The 19,691-nt window shown below is 40.8% G+C and overlaps 1 protein-coding gene across 1 annotated transcript in view; it reads left to right on the top strand.

The window, feature by feature from the left end:
* Nucleotides 1–10,591: 10,591 nt before the first annotated feature.
* The window catches only part of RCAN1 (regulator of calcineurin 1), a 37,893-nt gene continuing 28,793 nt past the window's right edge, over nt 10,592–19,691 (top strand). Inside the window, exon 1 of the mRNA XM_065741704.1 lies at nt 10,592–10,997. Coding sequence (XP_065597776.1) covers nt 10,770–10,997 — 228 coding nt within the window. The 5' untranslated portion in view covers nt 10,592–10,769. The remainder of the gene's footprint in view (nt 10,998–19,691) is intronic.

The raw sequence follows: 19,691 nt of genomic DNA on the forward strand, positions 1-19,691 counted from the left end.
CCCCGGTAAATCGTTCGTCACCTGGCCGCAGCGTTTGTAGGGTGTCTGAAAAATCAACCCCATTTCTACCACCCGGGCTTCTGCCCCATGGTACCGGCTCGGAGCCCCCCGGCAGCTGCCGATCTGGGGAAGGTGGCTGTGGTTTTGGGTTCATCCCGCAGGCTGCCTTCTCTTCCAACTTTCACACTTGGTAATTTCTCTCGCTTATGGAGACACTTTGCATAAAAATGAGGATCAGTGGGTTCTGGTGTGAGAACCATCTTCGCTAGGTTTTGCTTGTAGGCAAAAGGAAATAATTTGGTAGGAGGTGCAGCCTGCTCCAGCTACACTCCAAGTGGTGCTGATGGTAGAGAAGCACTGGTGATTCCCCAGGTCACAGAATGGTTTTGCTTGCGGGGACCTTAAAGGTCATCACCCCAGATCGGAGTGATGGAAAACCATGTTCCAGTGTCAACAGAGTTGGGTGACAGAGATTTAGAGCCCAATGGCATCAGAGTCAGATGATGGAGATCCAGATCCCAGTGATGCTTGAGATCCAGATCCCAGTGGCATCATAGATTGAGTGATAGATATCCAGACTGTAGTGGCATCCAGACTGTGATGGAGACCCAAACCCTGTTGGCATCCTGAAGCCACACCACACACCAGTCCCATGACAAATGGGATTTTCTTTCCCTTCTAACAGAAAGTAGTTTCTAGTTTTCTAACATGCAGAGATAGAAGGGGGTGGAAAGGTGAGCTATCAAGGGAAAGCAGAAGGTAGAAAAAGTGAGCAGTTCTGCCCTGTGATGCATGTGTATGTATATAAAACCACTTTGTATATTTGGGTGTGGAAAGAGTGGGCTGAACATGGGATTTTTGAGTGGATAGAAACAGAGAAGGTGCAGCCAACAGGAAACAGGCAACAGTAAAAAATGAATAATTCAGTCAAATACCACTCTGATAATAATCTGACAGCTACTTTCCATAGAATTTGTGCTTGCTGAGAGTTGCCTTGCCAGTGAGGCAGAAGAACAGGGAGATGCAGCCTGACCTGCTGGGCAGCTGTGGTCATCAGGGATGTTTCTGGGAGGTCTGGGCACTTGGCAATGAGCTTAGCATCTGGCAATAGAGGTCTTGTAACTGGACCCATAATTAAGCAATTATTTCACTTCTCCTATGGGTTCTAATATTAGTAGGCTGACACATCTCAGTCACTGCTGGTTTTATACAAATAGGGCTGGTTTGTTCATTTAACCCTTGGTCCGATGGTTGCACCCCACATATGGCACTTTACAATTCTCACATGTAAGATCGAGCAGAGCTGGAGGCAGCAGAGTAGGCAAGCCATAAGCACTGCCATCCTTTGTGTGTTTCTACAAGTATGTACACAGATGCTTTCCTCATTTTGGTGGAGTTAGGACCTAGCAGTGCCATGTGAGTGGGTCTGTGTTGTCTGCTCTAGCAGCCCACTCTGCTCAACACTCTTCTCTCAATTACTGGGCAATTACTTAACAATTAATCTCTCCTATTTCGTACTCCTTTTACACTGTCTTCAAGCTCTTTACATCCCATCTGTTTCTAACACAGGCCCTCAGCTAATAAATATTATTTCCCCTGTTCAGCTTTGGGAAGGATTACTGCACACCTTCTTCATTTAGAAGCTGAGTGCAGGTAATTAAATATCACATATGTTCAACATTAGTGGGCAGCGTGATGATCCCCTCACAGTCTGCTAGAAGCATGCTTCATCCTGGGGGGCTATCAGCCTGCATTTGCTTGGATTATTGTCACTTCCTTTCCTCCCTTCACTGCATGGGGAATCATGCAGTTATCATTTTGCATTTTCCTAAGGTAAGGAAAAAAACCCACGTATATTTTATAGAATCATAGAAAGCATTGGGTTGGAAGCAGCATTAAAGATCATCTAGTTCCAATCTGCAGCTGCAGGCTGGGCTGCCCCCCACCAGCTCAGGCTGCCCAGGGTCTCATCCAATCTGGCCTTGAGCACCTCCAGGGAGCACCACAGCTTCCCTGGGCTGCCTCTGAGGGAAGAATTTCTTGCTAACATCTAATGTAAATTTCCATTCTTTTAGTTTAAAGCCATTCCCCCTTGTGCTATCACTATAAGACCATGTAAAAAGATTCCCTCCTGCTTATAATCTTCCTTCAAGTACTGGAAGGCCACAACGAGGTCTACCCAGAACCTTCTCCTTTCCAAGGTGAACAAGCCTTTCAAACCTTCCTCACATGAGAGGTGCTCCAGCCCTCTGGTCATCTTCATGCTCTCCTTTGTACCCACTCCAACAGCTTCATGTCCTGTGCTGGGATGCCCAGACCTGGATGCAGTACTCCAGATGGGGCCTCACAAGGGCAGAGTAGAACAGGACAGTGAACTCAGTGGTAAGTAGAAACGAGCAGACAGGTTGTGGTCTCCTCTGGAGATATTCAACACTTGTCTGGATGCTTTCCTGTGCAATCTACTGTAGGGAATCTGCTTTAGAAGTGAATTGGTCTAGATGGTCTCCAGAGGTCCCTTCTGACTACTATAATCCTGTAATGCTGTGATTCATTCTGTCATTCATCAATGTCAGTGTGGACAATCTCCTTGTCTGCAAGCCCAAGAGTCAGCAGAGATCTAGTGAAAAGACAGTTCATCCTCAGCTAGACATCTGAAATAGTCTGGGTGGCCATGGCACTAAAGTCCATTTCTTCACATAGACTGCTGAGAAGCTAGGGGTGACTGGCGCATGGCAAGATCTCTCTGCTGTACCCACCTAAACTTACATGGGATTAATCCCACCCCAGATGATGTTCATCAATGCTTAAGTTTGGGAATGAGCAGTGGGCAACATGTGCACTAAAGCTCCCTTAGTTTCTCCCCACAGTTATCTTTATTGCAGCTTGTGGCTTCACTGGAATTCCCACAATTTATTTGTGGTGTAATGCAGTATTTTATATATTTAGGTTGGATGTTAGGAAAAATTTCTTGTTGGAAAGAGCAGTGAGGCAGTGGCACAGGCTGCCCAGGGAGGTGGTGCAGTCACCATTCCTGGAGGTGTTCAAGAGCTGTGTGGATGTGGCACTGAGGGACGTGATCAGTGGGCATGGTGGGGGTGGGCTGACAGTCGGAATCAGTGATCTTAGAGGTCTTTTCCAATCTTAATGATTCTGTGATTCTGTGTAAGAATACAACTGCTTCGTCTTTGTGATGGAAAAAGAAAAAAAAAAAATAAATTATGGGAAAGATAAAGCTACAAATGGAAAAAAAAATACATATTTTGGAGGACTGTGATTTTCAGCACTTTCGTAGTCCACATAGCTCTATTCTTTCTGACCCTGGCTCCTTAAACACCTGCCCAGAGGTCAGTGTGGCATGCTGCTGCTTTGTGCTTGGCAAGACGCTCCATCCCCTCAAGCCAAATTAAGAGTGGGAGAGTCCCCTGAAAATTTCAGTAATGTGGTGTGATGGGGGTGCCATCTGTATTTAGTGCTCTTAGCTGCCCCGGCACTAAGCTGCTTAGGGTGATCAGCTCCCTCTGGGCTGCTCAGCTGCCTGCAGGGCACCGAACGGGATCTGGGGGGGGGGGGTGGGGCGGCTGGAGGCGCGGTGAGGCTACTTTGTGGCTTCTGCCTGTGCTTTGATTCTGCTTGGGAAACCCCAGCCAAATGTATTTCTCCTCCCTCTTCCTCCCTCCCCACTTTCAAATGCCGTTCAGCCATGCCCTTGCTCTCACTTGTGTACAGTTGCTTAGGACATGCACACACCACTATTTAAAGGACCATCACGATTTGCACGTGATTCAATAGGATTACTGATATGTTTAAAGCTAAGAGTCTTTGTGAGGATCTGGGTCTTATTAAGTAACTGTGATTTCATTATTGGCATCCTCATCGTTCCTCCCTCTGTTTCTGACGCATAGTGTGGCACTGAATTTGGGGCATGAATTTTTGGAAGTGATAAACTGTTCCAGCTTCAGCTGAATTTCTTCTGCTAAAGGCATCTGGAAACCTGTTCTTAAATGTAAGTTATTTGGGAAAGAAAATACCCTCATTTGTTTCACGAAGCACCCAGGAGATACTAATGCTCAAAACTCAGTGAATGAACTACATATGACATTACTATGATCCGTGTTACAAATGCTACTTTTCTCCCATTGATCCGATTTATGAAAATGCACATGAAGTCCTAATTAGATCCATCAGAATGTTTCACTGTTGGACCTGGAAATAACTCAAAGCTTCTTCTAGGTCTCTCTGGAAGAGACCATGTTCACATCTATAATTTCTTGAACTTATCATTTATTTTCATTCCTATTATGTTAACCTGCTATTTATTATCTGTTTCCTGTTTTACTGCATATAGCATCTTGAAATTATTTCCTAAAGTAAAACCCCTAATCACAGTTCATTTGATCTTTTCATACTCTTGCTTGTGTTTTAAATTTTGGTTTATCTTTCATAACTCTGAACAGCTTCCCCTTCCCCCTGTGTAAAATAAGATCACTTTCTGTACAGTTTCTGCTTGAATTTGGTCTTTAATTGATTTCTCCATTGCAAATCTCAGAGAACTTTTAAAATTATAAAAGGTTTTAAAGTGTTTATAGATTTGGGAATAATATTCTATATTGAATATTATGAAAAGCTCATACAACAATTTATTACGTAGCTGATATGAGTAAGTGACATGTGCAATTGAGAAGTGAGTTTATCATGGTCAGTGTATGAGAATTTCAGATTGACTGTTACTGTTCAGTTATTCAGTGTATTGGAAAAATGCATCACAGCCATATGCAGCTCTCTATAAAATTTACAGCTCTCCTTTCAGAAGAATTTTCAGAAATATTCTAATAACCTCCCATAAAATCAGAAGAATTCTGTGATTTTCCAGCCTTTTAGTGAGAAGAATGGGTGATCTCCAAGAGTTTTCTTGAGTCCCACTTTTTTTTTCATGCCCATTTGGAATTCTCATGGTACCTATGGAGCTATGAAGCAGGTTTTGGCATGTAATACTCTAAAAGCAATGGGTAGGAATCTTAGAAAAAGTCATGCATGGTCTACCATGGAGGAGAATTACATGCAGTTTGTTTTGTTTGAGCCCCAGTCCATTTTTCACTAATCATTTTCTTTGTAAGTGGGTTTTGCCACAATTCATCTCCTTTTCCTTTTTCCTTTGCTTTTTTCTTTTTCTTTGCTCTTGTTTTTTTTTCTTCTTCTTCTACTTTTTAATATTTTGCCCCTTCCTTTTTCCTTTCTTTTTCTTTTCTCATTTTCTCTTTTTATCCTTATTATTTTTTTTTTCCCAGAATTAGGAGCACAACCTTACTGTTTCTACTGAAAGCTTTAATACAGTTTTTGTTGTTATTGTATTTATATTTATTGTTCCTTTTCAGATGTGCTTCCCCACAAAGCCTATTTATTCTATAGCCCTTGTAAACGAGTTCTGCAGTAAATCAGTAACCAGACTTCTTATTACCGATTGCTCCTGAAATAAATGACTCATTTACCTCTACAATGTATTACTCCTTTCTCCCTAATTTAGGAGATGACTTACCAGAGCACAGTTTAAAAAATCAGCAAGAGGTACAGGGTGACCTGCTGTGCTAGTATAATGAGGAGCACACCATTGTTAGATCCGGGGTGCACCCAAAGGTGGCCGTGACCTTGGGAGCCCAACTGTGCTGGGCACAGTGCAAACATGGCGACTCGCTTCCTAACCAAGAATGGGTGTCACAAAGGGAGTGCAGTGAACCAGGGCAGGAGAGGGAGATAAGTGTGAAAAAGAAGAGATTGTGCTGGCAGGCATTCAACACAGCAACTGATCTGAATCAGTTACGTGGGCTTTGTACATTAGCTGCTGCGTCAAAGACTTCTGAGCAAGACTTACCCTTTGCACCTCAGACTTGTTCTTTGCCTCCCACAAACATCAAGGTAAAGACACCTCAGCTTCACTGCACTGATTTATTATTTAAGAGCATTTAATTTGTATGTTATTTCTCTGCCCCAGGACATTTCCTATTCTTCCAAATAACAGCAGTCCTGAAAAACACTCCAGATAACTCTACCTCTCCTTCAGAGCCTTCCACAAAAACATTACACAGCACGGAACAAGGAGGCTAGTGCCTCCTTGCTTTCTTCTTCTCATCACTGTGGTTTCAAGACAAAGACAATCAGTCTGCACAAGGTAAAGAAAAAATAACAATGGATGGTGTGTGGTTACCTCCCTTGGTGCTTAAAATCTTCTGGTGAATGCAGTGAACTCAATGGCTATCAGAAATGACTTGCTAGGTTATATGTTAAAGCTGTTTTGCTATGACAGCCAGAGTCATGAAATATTTTCAGTCAGTGTGGCTGGAAATAGTTCACATTGATGGCTGATGTGATCCAGGCCACAGCAATTCTTTCTATCCTGCTGGCTACAAAAACCAAAAAACATTTAGAAAAATGATCTAAAATGATTTTTCTCAGTCATAAACAATCCAGACTCTGCCTTGCGTTGTTGCAAGATGCAAGTTTGCCCTGGGAAGGCTTGGGGAAGGGTACCTAAGTGCACGTTCAGAGCACCTGGTTACTGAGGCTGCAGTGGCTGTGGGTGCCCAGGAGCTGAGCTGCAGGCACCTAGAACACAAATCATGTGGACACAGTACTGTAGGGTTGCAGCAGGAGCTTGGCAAGCAGCAGCAACAGCAACCAAAGTTTTGGGGATGATGGTGCTCAGAGAAGGGGGTGCCTGCAGCAAGACAAGGGAAGGAAAAAAAATGTAATGTGGGAAAAGCACGCATCAGGACTGAAACTACTTTCAGCTGTTCCAAGAGGAAAACACGATACATCTTGAGAGATCTGCAGGACTGGATCTGCTTACCTGAGCAAGAAGAATAGAGAGGAGGTACTCCAATGTACACCAAGTGCTGGGAGAGTTTTTATTACAGCAAAGAAAAATGTAACAAGAACAGATGGGTGTGAGTGAGAATCAGGCAAAGTTAAACTAGAAATTAAACATATCTCTAACAGTATTTAATATCAGAACAAATTGTTATGTAAGACTAGGGATTTTCTTTACATTTATTTTCTCTTTGGGCATACAGTTTGCTCAAGATCAATTTAAAGTAAAAGAAATGATGTTTTATATGCTTTATATGTTCACTTTGAGGTGTCTGGTTTGCTTTAACAAGACTCAGACTTCACTCTGCCTGTGGAAGGCTGTTTTAAGGAGAACGTCTATCTGTGATAAAGTATCATGTGGGGCTGCTCAGCAGATCAAGAGTACTTGAAAGAGGTAAATTGAGGTGTATTTTATTGAAATTTCCTAAAGAACATGGGCTCCAACATGCCCATAGGAAATAACAGAGGTAATTCTGGTAACTCTTTAATCAGCTTGGATTCTCCTTGATCTGGAGAGAAAACAGCAATGAGCATTTCTTTTCTGACAAAATAACTGGATTTGGAGCAAAGTGACAGAAAAGTGACTAGCACACAAGGTACGAGAGCTTGAGAATCTCTTCCTTTGATACTGTTAATAAAGAAGACCCTCACAAGCCAATGTTGTTTGACCAATTGGGTTTTTATGAGGTTCATGTGATCTAACAAGGGAGATTAATATCTAAAATGTCATACCATACATTGGTGTGTCATGCTTGATTGTGGGGAAAGCATCAGTGTGGATAAGGCTCTTTTAACTATATTTTAGATTCAAATAGGTGATTAGGTTATTTGAGCTTTGAAGTTTGTAAGCATATTGGACATTCATTATTGCTAGTGTAGGTGGTTATTTGGATAATGCTTAAATGGCCAAGATTTTCTTTTACAAATACAAGCAAATAACTGATAGTACAAGTATCAACATAAGCAGGCAACTGAAGATATGAGCTTTTGTACTTGTGTTACAAATTATATTAATGAAAATAAAACTGTGCTATTGATATCCAAAAATAATCTTGACTATATATGCACGTATTAGATAGGCATACCCTTTCTTAAAGTCTACAGTAGATGAATGACTACAGCATCATCACGTGAATAGGCTTTTCCTCTTCAGGAAAAATAAATCTGTCTTCTGAAGTTCTGTCACTGACATCAGTGCCATGCGTTTGAACTGCTAACTGTGCCTGCTTAAGTGCAGCCACTAAACAGGTGCCCTGAAAATCTATTTTGAAGAATATTAAAATAAACCAGAGCTTTACATGAGCGTTCAGGAAAAAAATTCACCCACAGGGACATAAGATCTTTCTACAAATATATCCCATTTTATTGTAATGAAATTATATATATAATTATAATTATATATATATATATATATATATATATATATATATATATATATTTGTTAGATAATTGCTTTTCACTTGATAAATGAGGATTTCTGTGTGCAGATCCACGTAACACACAAAAAGTACACCTTTTGAGATGCTTTCTTCTTTTCTTTCTACCACTGGGTGGTAGTATGCGTTGTTTAAAACATTTGAAGGCCCTGGGTGAGCATTTAACGATTTATTCCGTGGATCCTTTTTTCTGAGTTCAGAGAAATCATTATCGTCAATTACTCTCATTCATATTAAATATGCATTCCATTCTCAAGGCTGAGCACTGTGGTGATGTTGTCGTTTCTCTTGGTTTAGCAGCTCTTTCAGGCAAAAGCATAGATTGCATTCAATTCCATTCATACATAACAAAAGGAGAGGAGGAATCTGGCATTAAGCCTTTAGATTAGGGAGATTCAGGCTTAATTTTTCTTAAGTCCATGACTGAATAATGCAGGGAGTGATAGTGGTGACGGTGTTCATTTCATACTGGTGTTGTTCATTATTTTTCTAGAATGTCAGTAATGCTTTCTTTCTCTGAGTTGTCTGAACTTTACAGCTCTTTGGGCAGATAGGTTCTTTAACCATGAAGTACTACAGCGCTTGGTATAATATGATACTTATCTCATTTGAGCTTTAGGTGATGTTATGAAACAAATAGCATTAATAATTCATTTTCCTCTGTTAATGTGACACCCGGGTACCATGACCAAGTGGAGGTGGGTTATGCCATTAGTCTAGCAGAGACCAGATTAGTGTTTTTCAAGGGCTTTCATAGTAGTAAGGTGGTAGATGGCAATTGTGGGAGTTTGTCGCTGCCATGTTTTGTTTTTTTCTCTGGAAGTTTTTAAATAAGGTTAACTACAGATTTCCATTCAGGTTCCTCTGGTGAGGTCTCTGTAGAGAGGCATTCTTGAAGCAGAGAATACAGCCTCTCCTCAAACTGGCAAGTGTCACCACTCAAGTCAAGAAGCAAATGTGAGAGCGAAGAATAAGATTGAAATGGCATTACCTTGTCTAGATGTTGAAAAAACTTAGCACTAATAAGTTTTGGCAAATTCATATATGTATTTTTTTCTCTTTGTAAGATACCATTTGTCAGTTCTACGGTAAAAACTGATAGGAGAATATACACATGTCACTTACAGCTGTCATGAACGTATCGTTTATTTATGACAGCAGCTCTGAGGAAGATTCAAATGATTTAAAGCAGGCAGAGTAGAAAGTCTGAAAATAATTGTAATAAAGAAGACAGACAATCATAGAATCAGAGAATACCCCCATTCAGAGTGGACCCATAATCATCATCAAGTCTGGCTCTGGGTTCCATACAGGACCACCCAAAAATTAGATCATCTTCTTCTGAAAGAAGGCAAATAATTAATCTTTTCTTGCATTTTTTGCCTCATATCCTGGAAGATGTCATTAAAATTAACTGAGACCAGTAATTCATCAATGTAAAATCTTTGATGTGCCGGGGAAAAAAGGCCAGTGGTGTTAAGTAAAGATAGAAGATAGATAACTGTGATGTTTCAAGTAGTGGGGCCATTGTCTGTGCTGTAAACCTTGCACAGTGCAAACCAGTAGGCAGCATAAAATATCCAACTATCAAAGTTGTTATTTTTTTCTGATATTCTTTCCTTTACCAGAATATTGCTTTGCCTATATATAGATTTATATGTATTTATGTAAGAAAAGCATTTGTCTAGGTGAGCTATGTCGAAGAAAGTGGCCCATCATGAGGTAAATTCTGTTTTTCTGCTTAGGAATATGACAAAAGAAAAGGTGCAGTTGTCTTCTAGAGACTTCTGGCGCCAGAGAAAAAGAGAATAGTTTTAAGAAAACTCCTCCTGCAGCACCGAAGTGAGGAGGAAAGGACACAGAAACGAGAGGGAATGGCATCAAGTTGCACCCTCAGAGGGTCAGATAGGATGTTAGGAAAAATTTCTTGTTGCAGTGAGGCAGTGGCACAGGCTGCCCAGGGAGGTGGTGGAGTCACTGTCCCTGGTGGTGTTGAAGAGCCGTGTGGATGTGGCACTGAGGGACGTGGTCAGTGGGCACGATGAGGGTGGGCTGATGGTTGGACTAGATGAACTTCGTGATCTTTTCCAACATCAGCGATTCTATGCTTCTAACGCTAGGTGACAGACACGACGCTCCGTGCCACCCGTACGCTCTGACCCCAGTGCACGCAGACACCCTCGCGCACACGGCTGGGCGGGCGAGGCGCGCCCCCTGCCCTCACTCAAGATGGCGGCAGCGGCGCCCGGCTCGTGCAGGCCACCTGTTGCTGCGGCGCCGCGTCCTATTGGCTCAGGCGACGCCGTGTGCCGTGCGCGCGGGGAGCAGGAAGGAGACGGTTAAACGCGCACAGGGGTTAAGAAACGCCGAAGGTGGGCAGGAGCGGGTTAACGGCTGCCGCGCGCGAGGCGCTTCAGGCCGCTTCAGCCGCCGCCGGGCCCCGCCCCGCGGGGGCTCCGCTCGCCCCCGGCCATGGAGAGCGGCAGCGGCGGCGGGAGTGGCCCGGCAGGCCGGGAGGAGCCGCCGCTCGGGGAAACAAGGGAGGAGGAAGAGGAGACGGAGGCGCTGCCCCCGCCCGAGGCCGAACCGGACTGGAGCTTCGCCGGTGGCGAGATGGAGGCGGTGGTGCTGCAGGATCTGCCCACCGCCACCATCGCCTGCAACCTGGACCCGCGCGTCTTCCACGATGGCCAGTGCCGGGTGAGAGCGGCGAGGCGGGCAGCGCCGGGCCGGCTCCCTCTGCCGGCGAGGAGCCGCCGATCTGCATGGCACGGCCCGCTCCCGCGCCCCCCCCGGCCCGTGGCCGCCGCCACCTCGGGCTATACGGGCGGGGACGGGCGGGCCGGCGGCGGGGTTGGGGAGGGAGAAGCTGGGGATGTTAAGAAAACGTTTGCTTTTTAAACAGGCAGAATTTAACTTGAAATACGCTTGAATAACCAGTAGGCGCTTTGCCTGTTAATTGTCAGCGTCTCGGTGGAAGGGAGTTTAGAGTTGTTAGAACCCAGCAGCTCAGCCCTTGTAACTGTTTTGTATTAAGATAAAAGTGGAATACGATGTAGCTGCATCACGACTGTTACTTTTTCAAGTTATGTAACTTCTAGTGCCAACCTGGTTTTTCTGTATCGCTTAGGGCACCTACTGGTGTACTGGGAACAGCGTTCTGGTAGGGATTTATCCTATTTAAAACAAGTCAAGTCCAAGCATGCCTAGGAAAATATTTATAATCGGTTCTATGTGGTATCTTCAGCTGCAGGTAGTAATAGCATCTTCTTGGATGGATTCTGTGGCCTTAAAATGAAGGCTTGAAAATGGTTAGATACATAATGACAAAGATGCATAGTTGCATGACAAACTGTGAGGTATTTACATTCTTAAATCGTTTTTCCATCTGTTTTGATTCCAAAGATTCTCTGTCTCATGACACTCTTAACTTGGACACACGAGGCTTGGCTCTGAGCTTTGAAATTGCAATAATTTTTCAAATCTTTCTACTTGCTTTTTTTTTTTTCTTGCTGAGTTGCGGCAGGAAGGAATGCAGATTAATTAAAATAATGGTGAATGACTTAAAGATTGATCATCTTGATGTAAACTGTTCTTAACTATGAATAACTGTATGTACGGTTACTTCAGCATCACTGTTGCTCCTTGAATTAAATTCCAAAGACAGAGAATGGAAGAATTACCTTAAACATGAATAAAAATGATATTTGTGCCAAATAGGGAGAAACATTCTTATGTATGAAACTTCAGGGAAGATTTTTGTGGCACTTAGTAGGTGTGTTCTAATAGGCTAAAGAATGCCTTACAGTTTGGCTAGCTGAACCTCAGCCATTGGAGTGTATATCTTAGCTCCAGTTAATACAGAGATGGTGAAAACAGACCACTACTGTGTAGGAGAACAGTGGCTTAATAATGGACTGGGTATGTTTTTATCATGTGACAGGTGGCCAACAACTTGCAAAGAGAAGAGGCTGAGGCTGCATCTCTGTGTTGGTGAGGGGTGGATTCAGCATAGTGCTGATAGGTGACGTGGTAAGAATAAGGCTGCACTGAAATGGGGAAGAAATCCCATTCATTCCATCCAATTCTATGTTAGCAGTTACTGATTCTGGTATCTGAGGAAATGAAAGTATTTTGGTCTAGAGCGATGACAGCATTTGGAAATGATTATAACATAATAATTTCAAAGACTGTGCTTTAAGGAATTAATTTTAAGGAAATTTGCTTTATGTACAAAAAGCTTAGGCTTGCAAGTATTTGCAAATTCAGTAGGAGCATTTAATATTGACTGTGCTAAAGGAATAAGTAAAGGTATTGTAAAATATAACATCACAAGACATGATGTATTTTAAGTGTGTATCATTTTTGTCTGTGTAATGTGTTTTCATCTGTTCTGGAAAAGGTAGGAAATTGCGTGTATGTAACAGTCTTAAAATACCTTGTCTACATAGTTGTGGATTTTTTTTTTCCTGCTCTGGTAGGCCACTTAATAATCCTGGATTGCCCTATTTGAGGAGGGTTGATCCAATCAAAGGTGAGATAGGGCAGGCAGGAGATGGCTGGCTACATCTATTTCCATTTTACTCTCCACTTTCCAAACAGTGATTTGTGCTTGTGTGAAACTCCCTTTCTCTGTACATGGCTAGATTACCATGTGACTTCAATGTTTCTTTAGATTACTGTTGCTGCCAAATCACTTGGGTAGAGATGTTAAAAAATGAGACTGCTCAGGACAGCTTCTTTGAAAACAGTGATTTTTTTATTTTTATTTTATTCTGTTTGTGGAATACTTCATTGGAAATACTTCGTTTCTTGTCACTGCTACTGAAATGCACCACCCACCCCTCACTGTGTTGACATCCACTGTTTGGTCTCCATAAATGTTCAGCAAGTGTCAGTGGGTGCCATTTTTTCCACGTGGAAGAATTTAATGACACAACTTTGCTGTCTACACTCTTCCATGTCAGGCACCATTGTGTCAGACAGCCCCTCTGCTGCCATCAGTCTCATGGCAACAGCATATAATGGAAATGGGTGGGAAGGTCCAACCTCTGCTGCTGTACCACCAACATCCACCTCTGATGTGGGACAACTTAATAAGATAGGAGGCAGGGCTTTCAGAGCAGCCCCTGTATAGCATCTTATGAAGTGTGGTAATAGTACTGGTAAAATGACAATTTCTTTCCTGTATTCTCATAATAAAGAATTTTAGTTATTTAAATCCATCACGCATGCTTTTTTACAGTGTAATTTCCAGTATCTTTCAGAGAATGATGCTGTACTTATTCTCAAAGCTTCTTCCAAAGTATAGTTGGAGAAATTCCTGAAGACTTAATGCTCTTATCGTTGCTTTCACAGAAGTGTACAGTAAATGATCTCGGGTGAAAAGCCTTTATCTGATCTTCAGCTTTAGTGATTACCTTGAAAAAATGTTGGTCTGACTTTTTTCTGATACATCTTCTACCTCCCTACCCCAAGTTCATTAATTCTCATTTTGGCTTTATGCTTGATGAATCCTTTTTTTTTTTTCTTTTTTTCTTTTTTCTTAAAGCAGCACTTATTTGTACAGTGTGCAAATGAGTTTGATTTAACTGTGTCTGTGTACTCATTTAAACAAAAAAAGTCAGTAACTAATTATCAGAGCCAGCAATTATATTTTTGCCTATGTCCAACTTCCTTATCTAGTATTCATTTTTTTTTAATCTTTGTGTGTGTGTGTGTGTGTCAGTAGAGGACACTCTGTGTTTTAAATAGAACTTCAACTGTCAAATGGCAAGTGTGGGAGGTAATAGACTTGCTTGTATCTTATAATCATGGAGGGACGTGGCATACTTCAGTGATGATTTTAAACTTCAGAGCACAGCCACAAGGGGGGCTAACTTATTTCATTTTTGCCCATGCAGTATCTTGCTAAGTAGGTTACCTGGGTCTGTTCTGACAGCTTTCTATTTTAGCTGAACTGTAGATGAGTATCACTCAACTTGTGAGGAGGGAGAGAAACAGTAAAGCATACTTGGAAAGAACCCAGCTTGGGGCTACTAATAAACTACTCTTGGTTGGTGCATTTTGCTGCTTCTCATTGAGTTGATGGGTTTTTTGTTTGTTTCTTTTGTGGGGGAGGAGTGCTAAGAAACTGGAAGGTTTTCCTTGCAGCTATTTTCCTTAGAATGGGTTGAATTCCTTTCATTACTTTAAGGTATCTATAATTGCCTTAATCACTAAATCTTTCAAGTTACTTCAAACTAACAAATGTAGCAGATCCCTTAATGGAAAACTTGCATTTGTAGATAACAAGTTATATTGCAATGGTAGGTTTATCTTCAGAGCTTGCTAGAAAAAACATCACTGGAAGCTGAATTTTTAAAGTAACTGAGCTTGATCACTTCTAAGTGTATTAAGAGTGAGCCAGTCTGCTACAGCCATTCCAGAGAATACATGTCCTCACATAACCTCCAATGACTAGTGTGCATAAACTGGCTGTGGAACGGTGTCTGTGATTATTATTATTTCAAAGATCATAATTGTGCTGGAAGGTAAGGTCTTCAAAATGATCAGAATTCTCTGCAGTAATATAACTGTGAGGAAAAGCACTGAAGGCAGATAAACTGCATCTTGTTAATGATTATCATAGCTTTACAATTCTAGTCTTCCTTTAGCTTTGTATAGTTTTAATATGGAAAAAAAAAAAGACTTGTTTGTGAATTGATCTGAAAATAAACTCATTGTTAAATGAGCCATGCTTCTGGAAACTTTTAATTGACTTTCAGCCTGCTGAAATAATCATGAGATGCTGAATGTATTTTGTATTAAATGCTTAGAATTACTTCTGCTTTACAGGAACTTAGTCAAATATCTCAGGAATACTTACAAAACCTTTCTTACAAAATAGCATTTGGGTTTTCTGGTAATCTCTTCCTGTTCTAGTCCCATGCCTGTTAATCCTTTTACTTAGTTTGTTAAACCTCTTATGTTACATTAAAAAAAAAAAAAAAGTAAAAGTAAATTTCAGGAAGGTGAGAGTTTTTTTTTTTTTTTCACGCTTACACTTTTGTGACCTCAGTATTGCTTTTGGTGAAACGTTCCTTTAATGAAAACTATATGGAATCCATACATTTGTGTTTTGAAGACTTTCATTCTTTCTATTCCATTGGGTTTTTTTCTCAATTTTTGTAACAGTGTTTGTAGTTTTTTCTATGCTTTCCAAAAAAACACAGGCTTAAGATTGTTGAAAATCATATCCCAATGGCCTGTTTTTACATTGAACAATAAAACATCTAAGGATGATTCAGGTCCAATATTAGGAACTATTTCTTCTCAGAAGGGTCAGTGAGGCAGTGGCACAGGCTGCTCAGGGAGGTGGTGGAGTCACTGCCCCCAGAGCTGTTCAAGAGCTGTGTGGATGTGGCACTGAGGAATGTGCTCAGTGGTCATGGTGGGGGTGGGCTGACAGTTGGACTAGGTGATCTTAGAGGTCTTTTCCAACCTTCAGGATTTGATGATTAAAATACAAATCTTCCAGTATGAAAGTTCTTCTAGTAAAATTAGAGATTCACAAGTATTTAGCTGCTCTGCTACCAGATGATGCAAGTTTATTCTGCAGCTATTAACAGGTTAAGGCAGACTTCTGAGTGACTTGAAGTCTGGAGCCCATATATATAAATGCAGTACTTTGGCTAACGTGATAATCTTTGTTACAGTAGAGTGTAATACCACACTAATGGAGTTTTATGGCTCCTGGGATACATCCAGTCTGCTAAGTGCACAGGCAGAACTCCTGAGAGTCATTGGGATATCTAATCACCTGGGAATCTTTGGAAAAACCTTGTCTTATAAGCAGGCATGCTTTATGAATAACATGAGCATCTTGGTAATTGTCATCATGAGATGACTTTTTAGTTTAAGGGTGATCTACTCAGGTGAGAAGATTGAGGACCTTTTTCTGGCCTTGTGAGCCCAGACCAGGGCTTGCTCTCGCTCTACTTGCTCTTCTCAATGTCCATGTGGGATTCTGCTTTGATTTCCATCACAATGAATGGGATGGCTTGGAGATTTATCTTTTGGGATAAATACTCTTTCTTCAGCTGGAGTAGAAAGGGTTGTACAGCATAAAGATATTTGTTCAAACCGTGCTAGACTGCTTGTTCCTATACTTGAATTTTGAGGCATTGAACAGCAATTTAGATGGCTTCCTTTAAATATTATCCACGCTTAGTTATCCTTGTGTAAGTACAGATGAAAGAATAGTAGAAATTGTGATTTTTACAAGGGGGAGGAGGATTACTTTCTATAGTTTAGTTTATTTTGTTGTCCTCAAGGCATTTCAGAGTGCATCATAGATGATTTACTGGTTGAAACTTTGATTGAAATTAGTAAGCTGCTAACAAAGAAACCACATGCTGCAGCTTGCAGAATCTTGATCTTGTTGAGAAGAGATATTTGGAGCAGATGAGGTTTATATCACACATAGGCATCTTGTCGGTCACCTAGGTAAGGGGAGCAAAGTAAAATACTTATTTCTGCATCTGATGCTCTGCTACTAGTGAAGTCTTTAGAGTGCAGTGGCCGTCTGTCCTATTCCTTGAGCAGCAGTGGAAGTCCCTCTGTATGTAAAAATAAAATGGAAGTACATCACTTATGTAATATTTTAAGGAAAGCCTTATCTGTAGGGTAAAAATGTGACATTCGGATCTGGTGTTTTTGGAAACTTTTTCAGCAATGCTGCACAAGATGGTTTTTGGATGGCTTGAAGTTACTTTGCACAGATTAAAAAATAAGTATTTTAAAATGATCATTAATAGCATAGGTACTGCAAATATTAAAGAAAACGAGTTTTAAAGAAATTTAAAAGCTTTAGTTTTTCTAAAGAATCAAATGGAACCATGGAGGAGTGTTGTGTGGTTTAAATCACTGTGCTCTGATTGCACCAGTAAGTCCAGTATACACTGCAGTGCTGTGTAGCCCATTTCCCTATGTTCTTTGCTGCTGATGTATTTCAGGAACAAATTAAGGTATGATCTCCAGAAATATGTCCGTGCGAATGGAAAGTGTAAAAATAACTACAGAATATTAGGTATGGTGTGAACTTGAAACTCATCCCAATTACTTCTCGGGGATATGCTTTAATATTTGCTGTTATAAGCAATAATGCTTATGTTAATTAGTAATAAATAAACTCTCCTATGCAGATCAGGTTTAAAATGATGCGATCTCCAGCTTGGTTCTCCAGCAGTTTGTTACTGAAGATGATTGTTCAGTTGGTCACATTTCAATGGAAAATGTTTATAAGTGTATATATTTTTAGTAACGTTGTTCTTCAATAAAGGGCTTTCTGGACATAAGCGAGTGTTACACAGAAGTGGGAAAAAAAGCAAACAGTGAAGTACATAAACAGGTGAACCAATTGTGAAGTTCATGTTTGGCGCATGAAGTACTAAAACAAGGCCTAATTTAATGTTGTTTCCTAGATGTGAAAATATACTGTAAATCCTAATGTATAATGTTTCTTTTACCTTTTTTCTTCTGAAATTGTGTGCCATCAGATGTGTCACCTTCTTCAATCGGGATAATAGGTAGTTTTAGTTGAAATTAGTGTGGCTTTTTTCCTCTTGTTGTTTCTGTACTTCAAGCTTTGCATGACAGTGCTCTCAAGGTTTTGTCCTGTTACTGCCTCTTCTGATAAATAATCCACAAGCTGTTTTTGTAGACATGGGTGTAGCAGGTAAAGCTGAATGTAAAAGAACAGTTTCTGAAGCTTGTTAATATTTTACATGGACTACTTTATAGAAAAAGATTTCATAAGCCCCATTTGTAGTGAGGCTTCAACTAGGTAAAATAGTCTCAAAAGCACGAAGTGCAGTTTGTGGTTTCTTTGTGCTCCTTCCTCCCCCAAGACTTGATACAACAGGTGATAGTAGTACCTTATAAATGGGTGCATTAACATAAGGACTTTGCTTTCCTTGTGACAGGAGCTTTATAGACACATGTGGCCTCAAAGCAACTAGGAATGGCTTTATAATTATTTACAGGTTTTTCCATTCAGATAGCCAGAACCTGCTTGCACCTCCTAATGGAAACTGTATTTTTAAGTTTGAAGAGATCATTCATGCAGTATTCATTATTGTAACCTGGTATTTATGAAGGATTTGCACACTTAAAAGTGGGGAGAGGGGGGGAGGGGGAAGCTTGCATTCTGCAGAATTTAAAGAGTATAAAGCCTTTTTGTTCCCAGGGGAGAGGAGAGGTGTGGGAGTGAGCCACCACGTGGAAAATTCCCAGCATAGAGCATACACTGGAAATAAATTAGTGAAGCTGAAATATCCAGCTGTCTTTAGTGAACCTGAAGTGGGAAATGAGGTCTCAAATACAATTGTTTTGAGTTTATGTAATGCATAATTAAACCATTGATCTCATTGCCCTAGAATGTTGGGAGTCCAGGAGCCTAGTATTAAGAAAGGGGTGGAACAGATTCACGAGTAGTAGCCATCAAGCACAGTGATTAGGGTATAATTTGATCCTCAAAGTTTTCAACTTGCTATTGCAAGAATTAATTGGAAGAAGTCTGTTTACCTGCCTTTATACCTCCTTTTTTTTCCTGCAAGTGTTTGGTACTGCCAGAGATAACTAGAAGGGCTTCTTACTTTAACTCTATGAGTTGCTATTACTGATACCACACATTAAAGCTGAGCTTTTACCTCTGGATTTCATCTACTTGAAAAAATTAAATTAAATTAAAATTAAAAAAAAAAGTATCATTGTCTAAGAAATTTTTTTCACTTTGTTGCAGATTTTCAGGTATTTCAGAAACTAATAATTGGATCTGACACCGCTAATTGTTTTTCCTTTTTTGAGGTTTTCTTTTTTGGAGTTATTTTGATGTTGGCTGACTTCCTGGAAGGAAAACATGTTTTTAGCTGCTGTATTAAGAGTACCTTGCAAGCCTCATGAGTTGGATTTTAGCAGCTCGTTGTTCCTAAAGTACAAAAGCCCCTCTAAGACATGAGGCGATGTGTTCCTTGGAGAGGTTATTGTGACCAATTTAAGAGAGTGAAATAGAGGAGAGCTGAAAGTACAGTGAATACTTCTTCCTATCTGAATTAAGCCCAACTGAAGGATGTTTTTGAATGAGTAAACTTGAGCCATTTGGCAGAAGATTGGCAAGAGGAAGATCAACCTGCTTTTGACACTCCTGTCCTGAAAGCTATGTTAAGATGTTGCACTACTAAGATGCTGGAAAGGGCTTTCCTGAGGAATACATAGAGAATGCAATAAAAGCTTAATGTCCTGTTTTTTAACTGCAGAAAGCTATGCTGGCTTGTGCTTTGCGTGAAGATAATGGTGAGATAAGTACTGTTTGAGCATCAGATTTGTGTGTGTATGTATCACTGTTATTATAAT

The sequence above is a fragment of the Cyrtonyx montezumae genome, unplaced genomic scaffold (genome assembly GCF_038088225.1).
Source record: "Cyrtonyx montezumae isolate F1298 unplaced genomic scaffold, pur_monq_1.0 scaffold_3, whole genome shotgun sequence".
NCBI classification, from domain to species: domain Eukaryota; kingdom Metazoa; phylum Chordata; class Aves; order Galliformes; family Odontophoridae; genus Cyrtonyx; species Cyrtonyx montezumae.